The following is a 21587-nucleotide window of genomic DNA, read 5'->3' on the forward strand; positions in this document are numbered from 1 at the left end:
CGTTGTGTATTGTGTTAGTGTGTTGTAGTTGTTCAGTTTTTCCCTGTGTTGCCCTTGTTGCATGTATAGCCCTTATCCCTAGTGTGTGTGTTAAACCATAGTTCCCTTAGTTGTGTTTCTCTTTGTTTTTAATAAATGTAATCATTTGAACCAAGTGCCCTCAATTCTGCATCTGGGTTTCACCCCATAGCTCCCAAAGTTCCCCATAATTCCCACCTTCCTGACATATACATACTGTTTCTATTTTTCATTTTGTTTACCTTTTTTTGTTGACTATTTTGATCCTCTAATGTCAATCTTTTATTGCTTGCTCCATGTAACAATTTAATTTCCAGCTTGGGAGTAATAAGTCTTATCTTATCCTATCTTATCTTCACTATGGTTCCCAGTGTAACATCAAACCTATACATCATTCATCAGGTTGTGTAAATTTACTCTTACATCTCGAAGTAGCTGTACATGCTACACATACATTTATTACATATACATCATTTAGCAGGGCAAAATTTTATAAACACCTCTCAGTATGATGCAGGCAGGTAAAACTCTAACGCTGTGACCTTCATAATTATCATATAATCGAATTAACACATCTCAAACTGATTGTCAACACTGAAGAACATAGAATTGCAGTAGATTGAATGGGTGTACTTATTAAAGTGGCCACTGGACGTTTGATGTTGTGCAATTATATAAGTTTGACCTTTTTTTATATTACTTCTCCATGTACAGCCCAAGACGGCCAGTGTAGGGACTCAGACTCAGATCGACTCCATTGCCCAGTCCTGTACACAGTAATGATGAATCATTCTCTGTTTTCACGCACCAACCTGGCGATATGTCATGGAGCCCAGACAACGAGATGATGAGTGAGTTATATGACGAAGAACCATAAATATTGCATTACTATTGCACACTGCTACTTTGCACAACCGCACTACTGCGCACATATTTAACTGCTTGAATGTTTAGTTCAGATATTTATCCTGTATAGCTTAGTTCTTTATTTTTTACTTCACTATTTTTTTCTTATATTGGTATCTTGTATTTTGTATTTGATTTTGCCTCTTACTTGAAAGTTGTGCCTTACTTGAAGATTGATCTGTATTTGAAAGTTGTTCATCACTTATAAGTTGCACATTACTTGAAAGTAGTTACTGTTCTTATTTTGCATGCCCTTGTGTGTCCACCTTTTTTCTTACCCTTGCCTCAAGTAAGATTCCCTCTTTTCATTTTAGTTTATGTGTATCACCAAATTGTGTCATTCAGAAATAAGTGTTTTTCTTTTTTTAGAGCTGCTGACAAGTTTATCATCTGCCAAAGCCAACTGATGGCCTTGTTTACCATTTATTTGTCCACCTCCAGCCTCACAGAGAAAGTAATCTTTTCCATCTCAATATTTTGTGCATAACCTAAACCGAGTCATCAATGTTGGGTGCCACAGTCTTCATCCACTTTTTGGTAAGCGCTTTCTTGCCTGCAACCAACATTACTCTATAAATATGTTTGTCCCCAAATCTTGTAAAAATCTGTATCCAGTCTCCCCAGGTATAGTGCAAATGGAAGAACAACTCCAAAACACGTGAAAATGGTCCGCTGTATCAGCTCCACATAATCGCCAACACTTTGTGTCCTGGAGAACTGTCTGTACTGGTGTTTTAGAGAATCTAATAATTTTCTTCCACCAATGTTCTCTCCATGATAAGGAGCACGTTGTCCTCGACTGCTGTTCATTAATCTCTTCCAAATCATCTACTGTCATAATTATATTTGCCTCCCTCTCCCACTTCTTTTTTGTATATGCCGTGTTGTTTCCCTTTAAATCTTCCACTTCCATTTTTACTTTTGAAATGAATTTTTTCCCCAATTTTGATTCATGTGCTGAGAAGAACATCTAAATGACGGTTGTTTATTACAGGACCAGTAATAGTGTAAGAAATTGGGTGTGAAAAAGGATAAAGAAACTTTGGTAAAACAACCATTTTAACTAAACTGACGCAACCTACGAGGGTTAGTGGGAGACCAGACCATCTGTCAAAGTCTAGTTTACACCTCTCAAGGAGAGGAGAAAATTTTTTGGAGAAAAGTCAAATAATTGAATTTGTAATATGCACCCCCAAGTATTTAAATCTGTCTGTAGTGTATTTGAAAGGGATAAAAGATGGGGGTACATTTTTTGCCACAGGATTGATGGGAAGAATTTTGCTCTTAGTTTATAGCCTGAATGAGACCCAAATTTGTCAAATATATCTAGAACCACAGGGAGAGAAGCAGCTGGATTAGACATGTATAAAAGAAGGTCATCAGCATACAACGATAATTTCACTCTCCCAGAAATTCACACAGCCTCTTCAGCCTGCTGCCATCAGGGAGGAGACTGCAGAGTCTGCGGGCCAAGACCAGCAGACTGCGGGACAGCTTCGTCCACCAGGCTGTCAGGATGCTGAACTCTCTCCCTGCCCTCCCCCTCCTCCACACAAACACTCAACCTGGACTATAACTCCCTGCTCCCCCCCAACACACATACACACACACACACACTCCCTGGCTGGACTCTGAAATGCACCCGGCTGCCCCCCCCCCCCACCACCACCACCGCCACCACCACCACACACACACACACACACACACCCTGGACTCTAAAAAGCCCCCCACCACACACACACACCCTGTACTCTGAAATGCCCCCAACACACACACACACACACACGTATACACCCTGGACTCTACAAACTCTCACTGATGTGAACTCCGCCCCTCAGGAAAACAACACACAGTCACTTTATTCAACACCAGTTGTTAAGCTAATTCTTTTTGCACTACCGTTTACATTTGCACTATTACATTCTCAATGTTTCATTGTGTAGATTGTACAGTTTTTACTTAGTTTGTACAGTTTTTATTTAGATTGTACAGTTTTTATTTATCTCTTTTTTAATATATGTCCTGTCACAAGAGGTTGAAGAGTAACGCAATTTCGATTCTCTGTTTGTCCTGTACATACAGCAGAATTGACAATAAAGCTGACTTTGACTTTGAACTTTTTCTCTCTGGTGAACCCCTAAAGCCCACCTTCCTGACGCAGCCAGATGGCAAGAGGCTCAATTGCTATTGCAAACAAGAGGAGGGAAGAGAGGGGAAAGGGCAGCCCTGTCTGGTTCCACGATGAAGGGGAAATGGGGCAGACTGAGGCAACTAGGCTGGCATAAAGCAATTTGACCCAAGCTATAAATTCTGGACTGAAACCAAATTTCTGCAAAGCAAAAAAAAAGGTAGCTCCACTCCACCCTATCGAAGGCCTTCTCTGCATCTAGTGAGATAATCACTTCCGGTATCTTTGAGCTAGGAGCACTGATGATATTTAGGAGCCTCCTCGTGTTATGAAAAGAGTGTCTTCCAAGCATGAAACCTGTTTGATCAGTTCATATTATATTTGGTAGGACCCGCGGTAAGGGTCAACATTTAAAAGAGAAATGGGCCTATAGCTACTGCAAACAAGAGGGCCTTATCACTCTTGAGCAGGAGAGATTCAAGGATTCGTTATACATTTTTTGGAGATGCAATGGTGGCTGAAAACACCTTAAAAAACTCCACAGTGAACTCGTCAGGGCCTGAAGTTTTACCATAATTGCCTCCTGTATTTCTTTGATAGAAATTAGACTTCCAAGCTCTCTGTGCAAATCTACGTCTATATTAGAAAAAATAATCTTATGTAAAGGGTTATCTCCATCCCAGACATCTGAAGGACATTGTAGGGAGTAAAGATGAGAATAGAAAGAACAAAATATCTTGTTAATCTCAATAGGATCTGAGGTAGCCTCGCCTGATCTTGAGGATCAATCTGGATAGTGTGGCTGTACGCGCCTGATGTGTTAGTAATCTTCCAGCTTTATCCCCAGGTTCGAAGAAGCATTGTTTTGCAGATACAGGAGCATGGTCCGAGATGACAATGCTATGGTATGGTATGAGTGGACCTCTGGCAAAAAATAATTATGTACGAGAAAGAAAATCTATCCGCAAATATTAATAATGGATGTGCGAAAAAAGGAAAAAGCTCTGTCTGAATGAGATTTAGGTCTCCATCGGGTAAAATAAACCTAAACTAGTCTTAAATGTATCAAAGACTTTAGCTGACTTGGACAACATCTGAGGGTTAGAGGAGGACCTATCCAGGGAAGGGTTTTGAATTAAATTAAAGTCACTGCCAATGATTAAGTAGTGGTCATCAACTTTAGGAAGAGAGGAGAAAAAATTTGCAATGAATTTGTCATCACCCCATGTAGGTGCATAAACACAGGCTATGACCACAGGCATGCCACAAAGTCCGCCAGAAATGATTACAAATCAGCCGTTAGGGTCTTTAATGGAATTTGATAACTCACACGTAATACTCTTATGTATGAGGATAGCCGCACCTTTGAGTAAAAAAACACATGCTCTATCCTCTTGCTCTTTCCTATAAAAAGAAAACATCACCCCAGAGGTGTTTTAAATGAGTCATTACCTTGTTACGTAACAGGCTGGTTGGCACCCTTCAGGTTCCAAGAGATAAAGCGAAGATTCTTATACTGAGTCTTGTCAAGGACATGTCTCAAAAATATCTGGTCCTCTGGGTTCTTTTAGTGAAGCAATAGGGGAAGCTGTTGAGTCCCAAAAAACATCATTATATTAACATCAATAGAATTTGCATTTATTTTAACATCAATAGAATGTGCAAGGTTACAGAGCTCTGGGTCTCGACTTAACCTATCTCTCCCTGACCCAGTATTTTATAGACAGAACATGAGGAAATGTTGAAACAGCCGTTGGCTCCTCCTCGTTGCCGTCGGGCGCTCTCTCTCCTCTGCTTGCTCATCTGCTAGCTCACCAACGTCACTGTAGCAACCTGTTTGCAAGGACAAATCTAGAAAGACACCCTTATCCCTGACACCAACCTGTTCTATCTTAAGTCGAGGGCCCCAAGATGTCTCCCATGCCAGGCCTCTATCTCAAAACCTCCTGTTCTAGGTCACACTGGCCTTAGATATATTTTGCACACAAAGACTCGCTCCTCGTCTAAATCACTTCTATGAATAATAAAGGAAAAACTTAACCAGGAGAAGTAGAACTTCTGTTGATTATTCAGTCACACAATCCATCAGCAGAAAATATGAATAAGATCAACATATCAGGATACAACTATCATTAATGTAAGCATATGCATGTAATCTAACTATTAGCATAATATATGTGTGTAATCTAACTTATCAAAGTATAGGAATATGACCCAAATATCCATTAGTCATCATATCATAAAGAAAACAAGGAACGATACATCTCCCAGGCCTGACGTGACTCCTGAGCCAAAGAAAAAGAGAAGGAAACAAAACAGAAACAGCTGACAAGAACACAAAACATACACAAAAGGAAATAACCTTAAGCCATCCCTCCCATCCCCCTTCCCCATATACAGAACAAACACATCCACATCTTCAATCGCAACAGGGAAATGCTTTATGCTTTCATAATCTTCTCTTGTTCAAGAGGTCAACCAGTTGAACGATATATAAAAAAGACACCATATTTTAAAGAACAATATCTGATTGCAGAAAATTAACCTTAGTCTCAACATTTTACTAGAGCAAATTGGCCATTGATAAATTGATTGATAAATAAATAATTAAATAAAGTGTCCAATAACGCAACACTCATTGAGACCAATTTAACATGTTTACCATCATAATTGGGAAAGAAAAAATGGTGATAACATCACATATGGCATCCACACATCACAACTAAAGGAAAACAAGTCCCCAGCATTATAACAAATTGAAATGCCAGAAGTCTGTGCACATGCTCCTGGAGCAGGATCCGAGTAAAGATCTGCGTACACTTGCAGCGTTGATTCATGGTGTGTAAGCTCATGTTGTTTGGCCCAACGAAGCACTTTCTCCCTCTCTTGAAAATGATGACAGCATATCACAAAAGGCCTGAGTCTACCTCCGTACAGGTTTAGTGTGATGTGCTCTCTCGAGCTCCGGGGGCTTGGAGGGATGGCGTGGGCTGAGGTTTTCCATCAGTAGATCAGATATGAACTCGATCGGGTCCTGTCCCTTTTCACTGCCCTCGGGAATGTTAATTATCCAGAGGTTAACTCTATGGGACCTGTTTTCAAGGGCCACCATGTCCCTTGTTGCCTCCTGCGCCGTGTTGTAGATACACGTCTCTCCCTCAAAAAACACTTGCAGTTTCGCTGGAAAGGGCGCCTGGAAGCATATATTCTTATCTTTTAATGCCCTTTTCACCTCTGTATATTCTTTGTGTTTTCTCAGGATCTCCGTTGCGTAATCGTGGTCCAGAAACACCTTCTTCCCCTCATGCATGAAGCCATCTTTCTGCCACGCTATCCTGATAAGTTCCTCTTTGCCTTACTTTGTTACGTTATCACAATGGATCGAGGCGGGGAATCCTTGGAAGGCTGCGAGACTAGGGCCCAGTGGGCTCTCTCAATCTTCAGCTCCAGTGATTGGGGTAAATCCAGCTTTTTTTCCAGTTTTTCAACAAAATTATCATCTATTGAGCATTTCCCTCCGCTCCTTCCTTCACCCCATGAATCCGGACAGCCCTCCACGTCCGTCATTGTGATCTCAGTTTGTTTCTGCAGCTTCATGAACTCCAATGTAGCTTCCTCCGGAATTTGAATGTGTCTCTGTTTCCACGATCTGCTTTTTGGCATCGTCTATCCTGTATCCTTGTTTGTCTTCCTAATGTGATCTTTAATTTCCTTCAGGTTTTCAAAATTGTCCCGGTGAAACTCATGTAACTCCTGCAAGATTGTTCCAGGTCTGCCATGCTTTTAGTCAGTTAGTCAGGCGGTATAAGAAAGTTGTAGACAACGCCACCTGGGGTCTTTCACCCCAGGATATACAGGACTCATAAACAGCTTTCAATTTGAAACAAAGGCACGCAGTTCAAGAATTCCACAGGACAAGAGCGTGATTTCCAATTATAAAAGTCATATTTTCATTGAACAATTATTTTAAATGAGCCACAGACTAAATACATCCGAATAATGATAATAATAATGGTAAGGAGTGATGTGAGGAGCCGCCAAAAGGAAATAAGGGACAGGGCGAAAAGGGGAGGGATCCAAAACTACACTGAGCCTCAGCACCTGTCAACAGAAAAAAAACAATATTAAAACCATAAAATCAAGGCAGTTCTCACACACAACATAACCCAAAATATCAAATACTCCAAAACCCAAAAAGAAACTACAATAAATCACAAATTATCAAAATCAGGAGAAACAAAGATTTCTAAAAAAATAAATAAAATAACCCAGAAACCCAATCAATAATAATTCAAAAAAAGAAATAACAGAAAAGAAATAAACTCAGGCAAACAAGTGTCTGCTACTCTAAATTAATTAAAAGCAGTCTTTAGAGGGGATGACTTGGTGTCCACGAGGGTCAGAACGCCATCTCTCGGCAACTTTTGTCCAGGCTGTATTACCACAGCCTTGGTCGCAGTTAACAGGGCCAGATAAAAGAGTCAAATGAAGGCTGAACCAGAGTGCCAAGTTGGAGTCCCCACAAGAGCCAAACCAAGGGGAGTTGGTCCACCTGAGGAAAGAAGGGAGAGGAAACCATGCCAAAAGCCAAAAGAAAGCCGAGACAGAAAGCCAAGACAGCAGCGAGGCTCACAGCGGCGAGTGACGGCCGCACCCGGAGAGCAGGATCAAGGTGTCATAGCAGCAGGAGGAGGAAGCCCGCAGCCCAGACTCTACCAGCGATGGCCGCAGAGAGCACACCACGCACACACCAGCCCGAGGGAGACAGCCCAGGTCCCTAACACCACACTTTACTTTGAGATCTAACCTGCGAACCAGTGAGGCACCTCCACACACACTGTCAACTCCGTGAAGGAGGAAGAGGAAATGGAAAAGGATGAGGAAGGGTCCGACCTGGTCTATTTATAGGTGATCGCTCCCAAATTGTCTCCCACACTGCCCCTCACGGTGGGGAGTGCAGCACTATCCTGCCACACTTGCTTTCTCAAACGTCAGGTTTATAGGGCTTTATAAACTCAATATTGAGGAGCTCCCTGTTTATGCTGCCACCATGTTAGAGATCAAACAGAAGCCTGAATGTCATTTTTTGTTGATTTGTTTTATTACATAACATATGCTTAATTATTTTTATGGTATAGATTGTTTGTGACTGTTGAGAACTGTATTGGTTATTTTCTGCCTTTCATTTTCATGTCTTTGGTCTGTGGGTTTGAGTGTTATTAGCAGAACCAGCTAATGCTGCACCAAAAACATGGCTGCCTGCAACCCCTTACTTAGTGGGGGCATTCACTTTTTCAGTTGCATTGCTACCCAGACCATATGGATGCTGAAGCTGTTTGGCAGCAGCAGTGCCTTTTTCCACCATCAACACCTGTACCCAATCCCTACCATTGTGCAGGCCTGGCAAAATGAGCAGGCAGGATCATCAAAGAACTGAAAATGATGGGGGTTGGGCTAATCCTCTTTGGTGACTGTAGGTAGTACACTTGTATCAATATAGAAAACAGGTCTAAACAATACTTGCAGACATAGTTTAATCTGTCAGTTTTTGTGCTTTTAACGACTCAGTTAAACTGTTTTGGACAGTCATAGGTCAGACTCTCATGGCCATTGTGCCAAAAATGGCACCTACCCTTTGATGAAGGACAGAATTAACAAGGTTCTGGATATTCATCTTGTCCAGGAAAGTGAACGTTATAGAGTTTCTTAAGGAGCAGCACAAGCAAGTGCCAGCCCTCAGACATGTACACACAATAAATCTTGGTCTTGTGAATATTTACAGCTAAAAGTGAATGTGTTGCATTCCATGCTTTAGGTTGCCAAGTGAGTGTGGAAGGAGTTGTGTCCAGAAGGAACAAGCCAATTCTTTGACTTCTGGCATATTGGTAAAAGTATGTCTCTTAATGTTGGTAGTTTTGTTTAGGTTAGGTATTGCTCACAACTACATATTCTTCTTTCACATTTTATGTTCTGTTCTGAAACAGGTCTTGGGTGTTGCTGCAAAGGAGAAGACTGCGAAGACCTGAAGCTGTGGAGGCCAGCTTTTATGAACCATCTATTCAGGTAGTAGCTTCTCCGAATGGAGATCCAGATGTGATTGAGGCCAAGTGAAAAAGTGTGGTTAACCATGTTCAGGACATGTGACACTCCTGCATTTCCCCGCTGCACACATTTACATCTAGAGGGAGAAGCAAGGAACAAGGAGTGGCTGGAACCAGGTATAACATACCATGTATAGTATGCAGCTGAAAATATTGAGTGTTTCAATCTTGAGTGTGCTTGTTGCTGCATGGATTAAAGTTCTTTTATACCAGCTGATGTAGATGCTAGAAAGTATTCCGAAAACTAAACTCTCCTTTTAATTTAAGACAACCAAGAAACAACAACAAGTAAATCTCAAAATTAGTTTGAATTTGTCCCTAGGCAGAGAATACATGTAGGCAGTGACCACCAGTGCTGACAAAGTAGCCAAACAAACAAGTCAGACTGTGCTCAGTGTCATCAGAATAATGTGAATTGAGTTCTATTTCTTCTACACCACCCTTAAAAAAAATCTCCATCAGTCTAACTAAAACAGCTGTTCAGATGCAGTTTTATTCAAATCCAAACAGTGATTGCTGAGATGTCTTGTGACAATGAACAGATGAATGAACAATAAAAGGAAAGGAACAGAAGCAGACAAAAGAAAAGACAAATTAAAAGAATGAGGGACTGGCAGAAACATGAGAAAACATTGAACACTGAAGAGAAAGAGAGAAGGAGAGTGTGGAAGAGGGGGAAAAATACAGAATTTATAACAGAAATAACACAAACAGGAAGTTGGTCTCAACGGCATAGGAAACCACATTTCTGTGCTTAGTAACCACCTTTGTCTCTTACTCTCTCCTGCTCCTTCCTGCTGTCTTTCTGTCTTCTCCAAAATTTACAGCATTTTCCATTCACCTACTTCAAAGGCAACAAATCAGGTCAGACACAACTTTGATCATTTTTAATAAAAAAAAAGTTCACAATATTTATCTAAAATCACAAACTGTCAGCAAAAGAAATGGCAGTGAATCAGACGTTTTTCAATCAATATTCCATGTATGTTTTTTATGACTGTTTAATTAAGGGAACATTACAACATTTTGGAAACTACTCACACTGTTGCCACTTGTTATTTGTTCAGTACAGAGCCGGGTCCTGAATGTGCCTCACTATGCACAAAAACCAAATCAAGTGAGAAACTGAGCCTAGGTAGAAGTGAAAAATACACTTTCTAACAATGCCGAAGCCGTCTGATTCACATATTGGTGCCTGTTAACAAACAAGCTGGTCATCCCTCCAAGAGCCACCTGGACTGAACTCAGAACTGGCAACACCATTCAGGTCTTTCTGAGATGCTGTGTGCAGTCACTTCATCCAGCTGTTGTTTTTTAAGAAGTTCAATTCATTTCAGTTTTATTTGTAGCCCAAAGTCACAACAGAAGTTGTCTCAGGACACTATTCTTTATCTACAGAGACCAAACAAGCACTTGGCAACAGTGCGAGGAAAAACTTCCTTGTAACAGGCAGAACCAGGCTTTGTGTGAGCAGCCATCTGCCTCGACTGGTTGGGTGAGAGAGAGAGAAGGAGAGACAGAGCGAGAGAGGGTGATAGATGATGACAGATATACAGTGACAGTAATAATGACAGCTCTAGTAATAGACATTTAGCTAATAATAAAGTAGTAAACAATATATACGTGTGTGTGTATATATATATATATGCTATATATATGCTATATATATGCTATATATATGCTATACATATATATACATATATATGTATATATATAGGTATATACTGTAATACCTGTACATATTAGTAATAGAGTATATATACATAATAACAACACTATGAATCTAATAATAATGGAAGTACGACTAGTAACTCTAGTGCTAACTGATAACACCGGAATGAAAGGCACAATATACAATGATGGCTACAAAGTGTGTTTCCCAAAATATTGTAAGGTTTCATTAAAATATTATATCTTGACATAACTTTCATTTATAAAGTAAATACTGACTATTGGCTATAACATAGTTTTAAGTATATTATGCAGCAAATGCAGATAGATAGAATGCAGATCCAGACATAGTCACATATGAAAATGTATGTTCAGCCAACATATTGATGATGATGATGATGATGATGATGATGACAATGATGATGATGGAGGATGGAGGATGAAGAGGTGTGTTAGAAGTTGAAGTCACTGTTCCTGTTGGATGAAGGCTCTCTGCTGTCACTGACTGCCAGTCGCTCCAGAGCTGATTTGACAATACACAGGAAGCAGCCAGATATAAACCAATAGAAAGACAGCTGGAGGAGCAGTGAGTTAACTACATGGCTGCGAGTTTGGTTTAACATTTTACATGTGTATCTGTGTGTGTTACCAGGGTAGGACAGTCTCTTCTCTCTGTCATTGTCTTTAACTGCAGTTTTCCCTCGATGGTAAGACACTGAGACAGAGACATAAACAGCAGAGAAACAAACATTTAAGGGATAAATCTGGTTTCATTCTTGTTCTTATTATCAACAAATCTAATGTGCAGACTCAACAAATCTAATGTGTCTGTCTGCTCTCTGCTCCAAGCCCATTGGTTCCTGCTGAAAACATAAATCTGTAAAAACACTCCATAAATACATTGTTTCATTTTTAAAGGTCCAGTGTGTGGTCTTTATGGGGATCTACAAATGGAATCTAATAATCATAAGTATGTTTTAAGTATGAATCATGTTTTTTTTACCTTAGATTTAGATTAGATCATAATTATTGAGAGAGCGGGTTCTCTTTCACGTAAACCGCCATGTTTTCTACAGTAGCCCAGAATGGACAAACTGGACCTTTGTTGAACTGGACCATCGTCCTCACATCATTAACGTTGTGACACGGTTGCAGTTTGCTTAGGTTTAGGCTCCAAAACTACTGGATTAGCTTTAGGAAAAGATCATGGGTTAAAATAAGTATGTTACTGTACTCAATGTATTTACGTAACTCAAAACAGGTCAGCATTGACTTTCACACGGGACACAAGCAGCTGTCTCCTGCTCGAAAGTCCTGTGTTTATTTGACCCATTCTTCCACCCCACCTTCCTCCAAATGTGGACTTTCTTGCTTAATATGTCACCTGACTTCTTCCTTTGCGCTTGCAATTACTACGGCCACTAGAGGTTGGCGCCTAACAGTAAATGTAAATATATGTGGTAATAACCTGCTTGCACAGTTGATCTGTACGGCCGTTTTTCTGGTGATGAAGGGCTGGTAATTTCCTAAAAATGATGATCACTGTAGTTTTAGCAAGAATCACTCAGGAGGAGGACTATTTACAGTGGACGGGGCACTGTATCTGGGATTAAGTCAGACTGTATGTGTGCGTATGTATGCTATTACACGTATCAAGTCTTATTTCTTTCAGAAGCCCAATGTCAAGTCTGCATGTGTGTGTGTGTGTGTGTGTGCGTGCGTGTGTGTCCCTGTGTGTGTGTGTGAATGTGACTCACCACTGTGACTCTGTGTAGGTCCAATCCAGCGATTCTGCCTCCTGGCTGATACTAAAACCCAAAAATATAGCAATCAAACCATTGACTATGCATATAAATACTGCATGGATAATTCATAGAACTATCAGCCTGATTTTCTCTCAGTGTGAAAGTTGTAGTCATTACCAATGAGCAGACAGTAGAAACAGAAAGGAATTTGGGGAAATAATGGGAGAGGAGATGACATGCAATAAAGGTCCCCATATGGACTTCAAGTGGGGCTGTTGCAGTTACAGGATACCCTACCTCTTGTCTATTTGGGCTGGACATATAAAAGCAGAGGTATCTTTGTGGCTTGCCATCAGTGGTGGTAAGTGCAAAAATACTTTTCAAATTTGTATGAATGCCCTGAAAGAAGAATCTGAAGTCAGATTCTGACTTGAGTAATGGGTCTCTCTATGTACACAGAATTTTCTGTCAAACAGTTTGTGTTTTTTCACATGAGAGAGTTCAATTTGTATTTTTTCTCTGCACTCTTCTCACTGGTTTGAAGTGGGCGGGGCCACATTCAGCTGTTGGATCACTGTCAATGAAATCTGATGAAGCCACACTCATACAGAGGAAGCAGATTATCTGATATTTTAAGAGTTAAATTCTTAAGCAAATAATACTCAAGAAGTTTTTTTTAGTTTAGATTGTTCCTTATTTAGTCATAGATGTGTGTTTTCTTTAGAAAAACAAGGATTTTATAAGCAGGAAGAGAAAGCATTTATAATTGTAGCTCTCTGCATGCGGCATAGAACTGGCACTGTCTAGTTACCTCTGTAAAACATTTATGTGATGTTCTACAGAGGCTCCTGACTGTTTGACACCAGCTGTCCCTGTGGGCTGCTGTATCTTCTGCTCAGCTCTCTGTCCACCATTCACTCACTTCAGGCACTGGACATTTGTTCTGCTTGGACCAAAGAAACCAAAAGTAAATGCATCATGTCTCTCTGACCTCGTTGAATGTACAACACACCACACATGTTAGCGATGCCCTACAGGACATCTGTAATCTGCTGGAAAAAGATCCAGACCGTTCTGTGGCTCACTGGATGATGAGAGCACAACACACATTGGCCCTGACTGGTCAGAGTCAATGCCAATAGGGATGAGTGATACCGACTTGAAATAATATCCTGAAATTTCTTACATATTACCATAGTTTGGTGTATGTCTGATCTTTTGATCTTATATGGCACACCGCTGGATGCCAGTCACCCACTGATAATGACCAGCAGTCAGCCACTGCAACTGTACCTAGTGATTTAGATCCACACCTATAGAGCCTTGACTTCTTTCATCAGACTAAATCAACACAGATGTACTACAAAAATATGAGAACTGTGAATGAACTGCATTCTATTCTGTTCTATTCTGTTATATTGTATTCTATTCCATTCTGTTCAACTGTGTTCTATGCTATTCTGTTCTGTTCCATTGCATCACTCTGACAGAATCCTTTGGATTTAAAACATCAGTCTTTCTTGGACATAATCTGTAATTTGATGAGTCTTAATCTGAAAATATCTGAGTTTTCAGGTCAGTAAATACTGATGATGAAAGCATGCATGCATGTGCACAATGTGGGTGTGTGTCTTTGTGTGTCACTCACGTTTCTTCCTCAGGGCTTTGATGGTGGGTTTGATGAAGCAGCTCAGTAAGAGGACAAACAGCAAGCAGCAAAGCAATGCTGTCACCACTTTGTGGGCCTTCAGCTGCCCCTGAACATCTGGAAGAGCCTCAACTAGACGCATACACAAAAACAGACATGCACACGCAAACACACACACACACACACACACACATGATACATGAAGAATGACCCTCAGGAAAAAGATTGGAGACCTTTAGAGGTTTTTAGAGATAGAGATCTTTTGGAAATAAGATTTTTAGCTCATAATTATGATCTGATCGGTGTAGATTGTTGCAGTGGACGGGTCAGTTCAAAGGGGGCACAAAGAACAAACAGACAGAAAGAAAACCTGTTTTTGAGGATAAAAGTTTGCCCAAGCAACAGCTGCAGGACTCGCACACTATGTGTTTCACTGTTAAGTGTGTTAATGTGTGGTGAGCCATTCAAAAGGCTATATCTGTCCTCCAATGTCTTCAGAGGGATCCACATGCAGCAACTCTTCAGATCATACACTCAGACACTCACACATCAGAAACTCTTAGTTATCATTCATACTGCTGCTGGTTGGACTGGGTTGCTATGGAAGTGGCTTGGGTCCAAGTTGCCAGCTGTTGATGAACACTGAACTAACAAGAACCATTTCTAAAGAGTGACATCTAGAGGAGTTGGACTAGACTGACAACGAGCCAAAAAGATGTGCTCTGTGCATATGCCAATACCATGTATCTCATAATTAGAGCATCTTTTATCATAATTCTGACTGTAGGTGAATTTAAAGTGGTGCACACTATAAAGAATCTGGGTGTCTGTTGATAAAATGTCCTGTGGCTACATCATCATGCTAACCGCTGAAAGGTTTGCTGAGTATAAAATGTCAAACAAGTGGACATGAAATGTGCTCACTTGCACACACGTCCACAGACAGAAAACAGCACACAGACAATAGACCAACCTGTGCATTGGATCTGCAGTATATCACAACTTGTCCTCTCCTCTGTTCCATTCTCTTTGATATCATAACCATTGAGCATGTGTTTGCGTTTGTTCCACCGTGATGTGCCTTTACAGCCTTTCTTGTTCTGACACACACTACTTAAAAGAGTCTGGACAGTTCTCTCACTGCTGTGACAGACAGGCAGAGAGGGGCTGGAGGAAGAGAAGAAGGTCAGGTTAACGTCTCCTTCACATTGACTTGTCCATCTGATTGTGAGGAGGCCCATGGCAGGTGCAGAGCTGCTGGGACTGGAGGTGGGGACGACAGTTGCTGCTGGTGCAGCACTGGGGCATGAACAGTTTCTGCTGGTGCTGTAGGTCTGAGTGGGGAAGGAGGTCCCTCTGACGTCTGGCCCAGGTATTATTTGTTCTGATCCTGGGAGACAGACATCAGTTACTATGGAGAACACAGAGATCAACAGTGCTCATTGTGCTTTGTGAAGCAATGTTGAGTCATTTACTATGTTACTGATTTTTTTATTTTTTTACTGTGTTTCTCTTTTCAGAGGCTCCATACACCCCCAGGGTGTTGGGAATTCATGCAGCCTGAAATACTTTCCCTACCTCCCCTCCATTTTCAGGAAAACATGATGAGTGTTTTCTGCCTGTCAAAAGGAGTTTTTTTCCTCACCACTGTCATCAAGTGGGTCTCTGTAGATAAAGGGTTTGGTCTGCAGCTGCTCTATATGGAAAATCTCCTGAGACAACGTCTGTCATGATTTTGAGCAATATAAATAAACTGAAGGGAACCGTGAACCACCCCCCCCCCCCCAAAGTCCAACGGTAAAAGTGGCAGAGGTGAGAAGCAAGCCAGATGACTCAAGTAATAGTGACAATGAAGTCTGTGAAAATGCCACCAGTCTTTTGAACAGTTTGTTTGTATGTTTAGATCCCCGGTTCGATCCTGCCCGGGGTCTTTCTGTGTGGAGTTTGCATGTTCTCCCTGTGCAGCGTGGGTTCTCACCGGGTTCTCCGGCTTCCTCCCACAGTCCAAAAACATGCTTAGGTTAATTGATAACTCTAAATTGTCCATAGGTGTGAATGAGCGTGTGGTTGTTTGTCTCTATGTGTAGCCCTGTGGTAGGCTGGCGACCTGCCCAGGGTGTCCCCTGCCTTCACCCGAGAGACGGCTGGGATAGGCTCCAGCCCCCCCCCCGTGACCCTGCAAAGGATTCAGCGGTGTATAGTTAATGGATGGATGGATGGATGTTTGTATGTTTTTGTTATAATCAATATTTCAGAATAATTCAAACTCATATTGGTGGGATATCTAAATTCATTCCATTCCAGTGATTATTTCCAAGATAAAACAAGTTAAGGCCAGACTGCCTTCTTAAAACTTAATAAATATAAAAATGAGCCAAAGGAGCCAGTTTTTTGAACGGATCTTTGAAAGGAATGGCTCACCAAGATCCGGCTCCCCTCAAAGAGCCATAAATCCCATCTCTAGAGCTGAGGAGGACAATCAGTGAGGGAAAAAAACAGCTACAGGAGTAAGATGGAGAGCCTTGATTTTAAAATGGACCCTAGTCCAAAATGGCAGGCAGTGCAAGGTGGAGGACAGAGGTCTTAGTCAGTAATCTGGTTGCAGATTTTGACATTTTGAAACTATGTTACGCTCATCAGTGAAATCATCGACACTTGAGTTCAGTTGAGTTCTGACGTCCAGTCACATGGCTAAGCAGCTCCACACTGGGGCGATAATAACTGACACATGGCAGAATGACAAATGATGTCCTAATGACATGCAGTGAGAACTAATCCAAGACTCCATCCTTGAGTTACATAATTTGTTATCTGTAGTGGAGAAAGTGAATTAATCAATAGAAACAATAAATATAGATTCAACAGCTGGGATTTTATCTTCCAACTATCTGCATTTACAGTGGGTTAGTGCAGATAAACTAGTTTTCACCAGGAGCTATTTTCTACCAGTACTGTTCTTCAATAAATTCAAATGTCACTTCTTGATACTCATTCGATTCAGCGCCGCTGTGTTGGGGTGGCGGCACAAGTTGGCCACAAGTTTCGGCGGCAGGAGACTGACTCGTAGGATGATGTACATGAGGTTTTTTGTCTTTATAAAAAACTATAAGTACATTTGTGCACTTCACATATCTGCAAACAGAACTGAAACCATCTGCATGACTATACTATGGTTAAATGTGAAAATATGTTTGTTTTTTCAATTTTGGTGGATGGTGGAAGTTCTACGAGTTCTAGCAGTTTAGGCTTCACCAGCACACATTTCAGCAAGCTCACATCATTTGGTTTGATCTGTTCAGCCCATAAACCACATTACTGAACTTACTTGTTTAGCCCCTCAACAAGCAGGAGGAGACTGACACTCGCAAGATGATTTACTCAGGGTTTTTTTACTTTTTACTGTTATTTACACAGTGGACACTGTGGCATAATAATCAAGTTTTTGTTGTCATGATCATATTTTCATATTAATATTTTTAAATTATCTTATTTTTTAATTCTTTGTTTTTACTAAGAAAATGTCAAATAAAAAAATGTTAATTAAAACAAAAACAAGAAGAGTTGCTGGTGAAGTGACACTGACTTGATCTCTCAACAGCTGTGAGCACTGACAGTAGACTAACCAGGACTCTGCACAACCTGTGAATCCAGAAAAATAACTGAAAAAAACTATACATACAACAATAACATGGCTACCTATTTGATGAGAAACAATCAACTTGTTTCAAGACTTTTGATATAGCAATACCTCATTCTCACTTATTAGCCTAATCTACCTCATTCTCTCTTGTCCATTGTGGATAATCTTGACCAACCTCTCCACCACCTACTGGACTGACAAAACAAATTCTCTGACAGACTGGGGCAGCTTTGCTGTCATAAGGACTGTTTCAAGAAATATTTCCTACCTAAAGCAATAACTCTCTACAACACCTTACCTAACAGAGAACTGTGAGCATTATAGTTTCTGTCTCATCTGAACATCACTCCTCCCACTCCTTGCTCCTTCACTAACTTTGTTCATGGTGTATTTCCACATTATTATCTTCCTATTCTACCTCAATGCATTTTAACAAACTTGATCAACTTTGGCCACTTGTCTAATGTATATAGCATTTCATCCTATGTTTATCTTTTGCTATATTTAGTATTATATTTCTGTCTGCTTGTTGTATATTTACTGTGTATTACTGTTCCTGCACTAGCAGATTTTTCCAGAGACTTCTATGGCTCATTAATAGAGAAAATGTGTGATATTTTTTTGAATTGTGGCAAACACAATCCATGTATGTAGTATAAATTACAAAGAAACAAACTGCATGTTTGAGTTCAATTCAAGTGTTCCGCTAAGCATGACAGTGAGCCAGACAGACAAGCATTTAAAGAAAGTCAGTGGTATAAAACTCTCTGGCCTGGATTTGTCCCACTGTAATCTGGATATCTCTTGTTGTCTCCAGAACCAATGTTTGGTTTCAGTTTACAGGGAAATCAAGACCCAATACCTCATAGAAAGTCAGTTCTAATGTCATGTAAGCAGATTAAATAACATAATCATCTAAGAAAAAACATCATTTTCAAGTCTCTTAGTGTAATATAGTATCATTAATGATTTGGTTCTACCTAGTATTGAACCATCTTAGTTTTTTTGTTTGTTCTAATAATCGTAATAGCTGCCACAATTAATCAATAATGCCTTCAGTGCAGCTGTTGTGTGTTCAGACGTGAAATAGCAAAAATAGCAAAAACACAAGGTGGGAATGTGTTGTTTTAGGTAACAGTGAGATGATGAAATATGATCGAGTAGGGCCACATTGAACAGAACAGTTTGAAGTGTCTGACACCCAGACACTGCACAGAGGTTTCTAATACAAGGACAGGATTTGTGGAAAGTTATCATGGTGACAATCATCCTATCCTCTGTCGCCATGATACCTATCTCTGACAATTTGCTGTATGTTGCAAAATCATCTCTCTGAAAGGTGTCTGCTGTGAGAAAGGTCTCCTTACTTTGGTACAACATAAAAGTTTATGCTGGAAGACAAGCTGCAGACTAATTCTTCCCTGTTGAACCAGGCCGAGAAGCCTGAGGTAAAAAAAATATTTAACACCAAAGAGACAGAAAGTCGGAAACATGAAATGCCTCATCATGTCTGCACAATAAGCACACACTAAATTCATTGTGTACGTGATGTAGTTTGAAACAATAAAGAAAGGACTGGAAGGGATGGTCTTACAGGATACTACACTGCCATGCATACCAATATACACCAACACTTGAAGTAAAAACCACCACATATTTTTCAGCAGACTTCGCCTCAATAAGGTGTTGCTAAATCTACATTTCAATTAATAAACAGCCAGCTCAAGCTAGCAGCCCTCAGGGTAATGTCAGCAATGTGCCACTATCTCGAGGCTAACGTCATCCAAACCAAGTGTATTTGTTGCCTGAGTCTTCTGTCTTTCAATATTCTGTATGTGAAAATAAAGTGCACTTACCCGCAATCATGAGTAAAAGAGATGAGATGGTCGTAACAGTCATGAGATCCATCACATTAACAATGAACAGCAGTGGAGGAGGAAGACAGACACAAGGCGAACAGACGACAAGAAGCAGGTCAAGACGCCAAAAACAGAAAAACTGATGAGAAAGGAAACAGTGCAGAGTACAAACTACCGCCCCCCCCTCGCCCAAAAAAAAAAGAGTGAATCACTTCATCCCCAGCCTGTTGCTTCTGCTACTTGTGCAAAAGTGCAGATTTCCTTTCTTCAAAGCAAGCTGGGTGAAGAGAGGTAGAGAGGGGTGGGGAAAATAAGTAATGGTGAAAAGAAGGGAGGAAGGAGGAAGAGGTAGGAGGAAGAGTTTAGTGACTCTAGACTAAATTCACTTTTTCTCAATGTGGTTGTGAGCCAGGAGCCTCTGCTAAGTTACACAAGCACATCAATGCTTTGACAGGAAGGCTGGGGTAAAAAGCAACATGCATGATGTACTTAAAAACTGTGTTAGAGTTAACAAATGACATAATCATAGTGACTAATAAATGTAATACTGCAAGTTATACTATACCAAAGTCCTTACAAAGGTTTTGAGGTACTTCATATTCTGTATTGTTCACTTATTCTCCCATATTTTGGTTGCTGCACAGAGGAGTGGCATATGACTAATACTAAACCTTTGCATATATTAAAGGAAAGAGCACTTATAAACAAGGTGGATGAAAGGGAACATACCAACAGACTGTTTATCAAGCCACATGTGTTGAAAATTAAAGATTTAGACGCATTCTGCAGCATTCTGGATCAGCTGGAGAGTATTTAGCAATAAATTGGGGCAGCCTGATAGTAAGGAATCCAGTCAGAGTGTAATCAATGAGTGGACTGCTTTGTATTAAAGATGTGCGATCTCTTATGGAGATAAGGGTCATTAATATTTTGAGCTTGTGAAGTGGTGTTCACAAATAATTTTTCAGCCTGCAGTTGTATATCATCGTTTGTGTGCATGTAAAACAAATGTATGCACATATCTGAACATCTGAACATATATGACATCTTTTTTAGAAATAAGGTTTGTGAATGTGTAATAAAGTTTTGTAGCTGTAGAACGTTTTTGTGCACGTATGAAAATGTTTTGTTCACAAACATATAATTTATACTTACTGTGCAGATTTAAAAGTTGTGCAGGAATATTTTGAACAGTGAGGTTTCATAAAGTCTGAGATGCGGATACACAATCAGGTCCTGAAAGCAGATGCAGAGACAGTAGCATCAGTGATCAGCACCAGCAAACACCACCTGTAGGAGAGAAAATCACGTCAATCCGGGCTGGAGAGGGACACACTCCTTAGCTGAAATATGCAACAGGCCTTGCAAACGTGGCAAATACCAGGAGCTGGCGGAGCGATGTAAATATGGACAGACTGGCTCCATCTTCTGAATGGTAAATATTTGCTGGTTTCATTCAGTCTTCTATGACTGTAAACTAGCTTGTGGACTGTTGGACAAAACAGGACCCTTGAAGACATCACCTTGGACTCTGGCATTCTGGCATTTTCTGGATCAATTTAATAAAGAAAATGCTTTTGTTTGATTGGTAATAAAAATAATCATTAGTTGGAGTGGTATGTATGGCACTAAAGCTCACTTGTCAAAGTCAACGTCAGATCTTTGTTTTTTTCCGCAATTTTTTAAAAAATATTCTGTTACAGAGCTATTTTGAAGGTTTCTAATTTGATTTCTGGTTCCTCATTTAAGTGTTTGCTCTGCCAAAACCATATCCTGCAAATTGAACGGGACAGCGAAAATAGAAAAAGGCTAATGGTTCGCTGTGGTGAGCTGAAAGACATTGCGGAGCGTTAATCAGAGGCTGCATGGTG

The 21587-nt window shown here is 40.4% G+C and overlaps 1 protein-coding gene across 2 annotated transcripts; it reads right to left on the reverse strand.

Annotated features, from left to right (window-relative positions):
* Positions 1 to 10025: 10025 nt before the first annotated feature.
* On the reverse strand, positions 10026 to 19860 carry LOC121627768. Of its 2 annotated transcripts, none has more exons than XM_041966825.1 (6): positions 19714 to 19860; positions 15191 to 15607; positions 14218 to 14349; positions 12582 to 12632; positions 11474 to 11539; positions 10026 to 11347 (listed from the first exon to the last, which is right to left on the reverse strand). In XM_041966825.1, exons 1-6 carry the CDS (start codon positions 19763 to 19765, stop codon positions 11277 to 11279), a joined length of 789 nt encoding a protein of 262 aa, XP_041822759.1. In that variant the 5' UTR covers positions 19766 to 19860; the 3' UTR covers positions 10026 to 11276. The 2 variants fall into 2 exon arrangements, with proteins under 2 accessions (XP_041822759.1, XP_041822758.1); XM_041966824.1 differs by having other exon boundaries at positions 11453 to 11539.
* Positions 19861 to 21587: the final 1727 nt, after the last annotated feature.

Source organism: Chelmon rostratus, chromosome 3 (genome assembly GCF_017976325.1).
Source record: "Chelmon rostratus isolate fCheRos1 chromosome 3, fCheRos1.pri, whole genome shotgun sequence".
NCBI lineage: Eukaryota > Metazoa > Chordata > Actinopteri > Chaetodontiformes > Chaetodontidae > Chelmon > Chelmon rostratus.

Bases quoted from the DNA above. Each gene is read 5' to 3' on its own strand.
- LOC121627768 (XM_041966824.1), bottom strand. From the start codon at position 19,765: ATGGATCTCATGACTGTTACGACCATCTCATCTCTTTTACTCATGATT. The intron at 14,350-15,190 runs GTTGGTCTATTG...GTATGCGTCTAG, and splicing joins ACTGCAGATCCAATGCACAG to TTGAGGCTCTTCCAGATGTT. The intron at 11,348-11,452 runs GTAAAATGTTAA...TTGTCAAATCAG, and splicing joins TAACACACACAGATACACAT to CTCTGGAGCGACTGGCAGTC.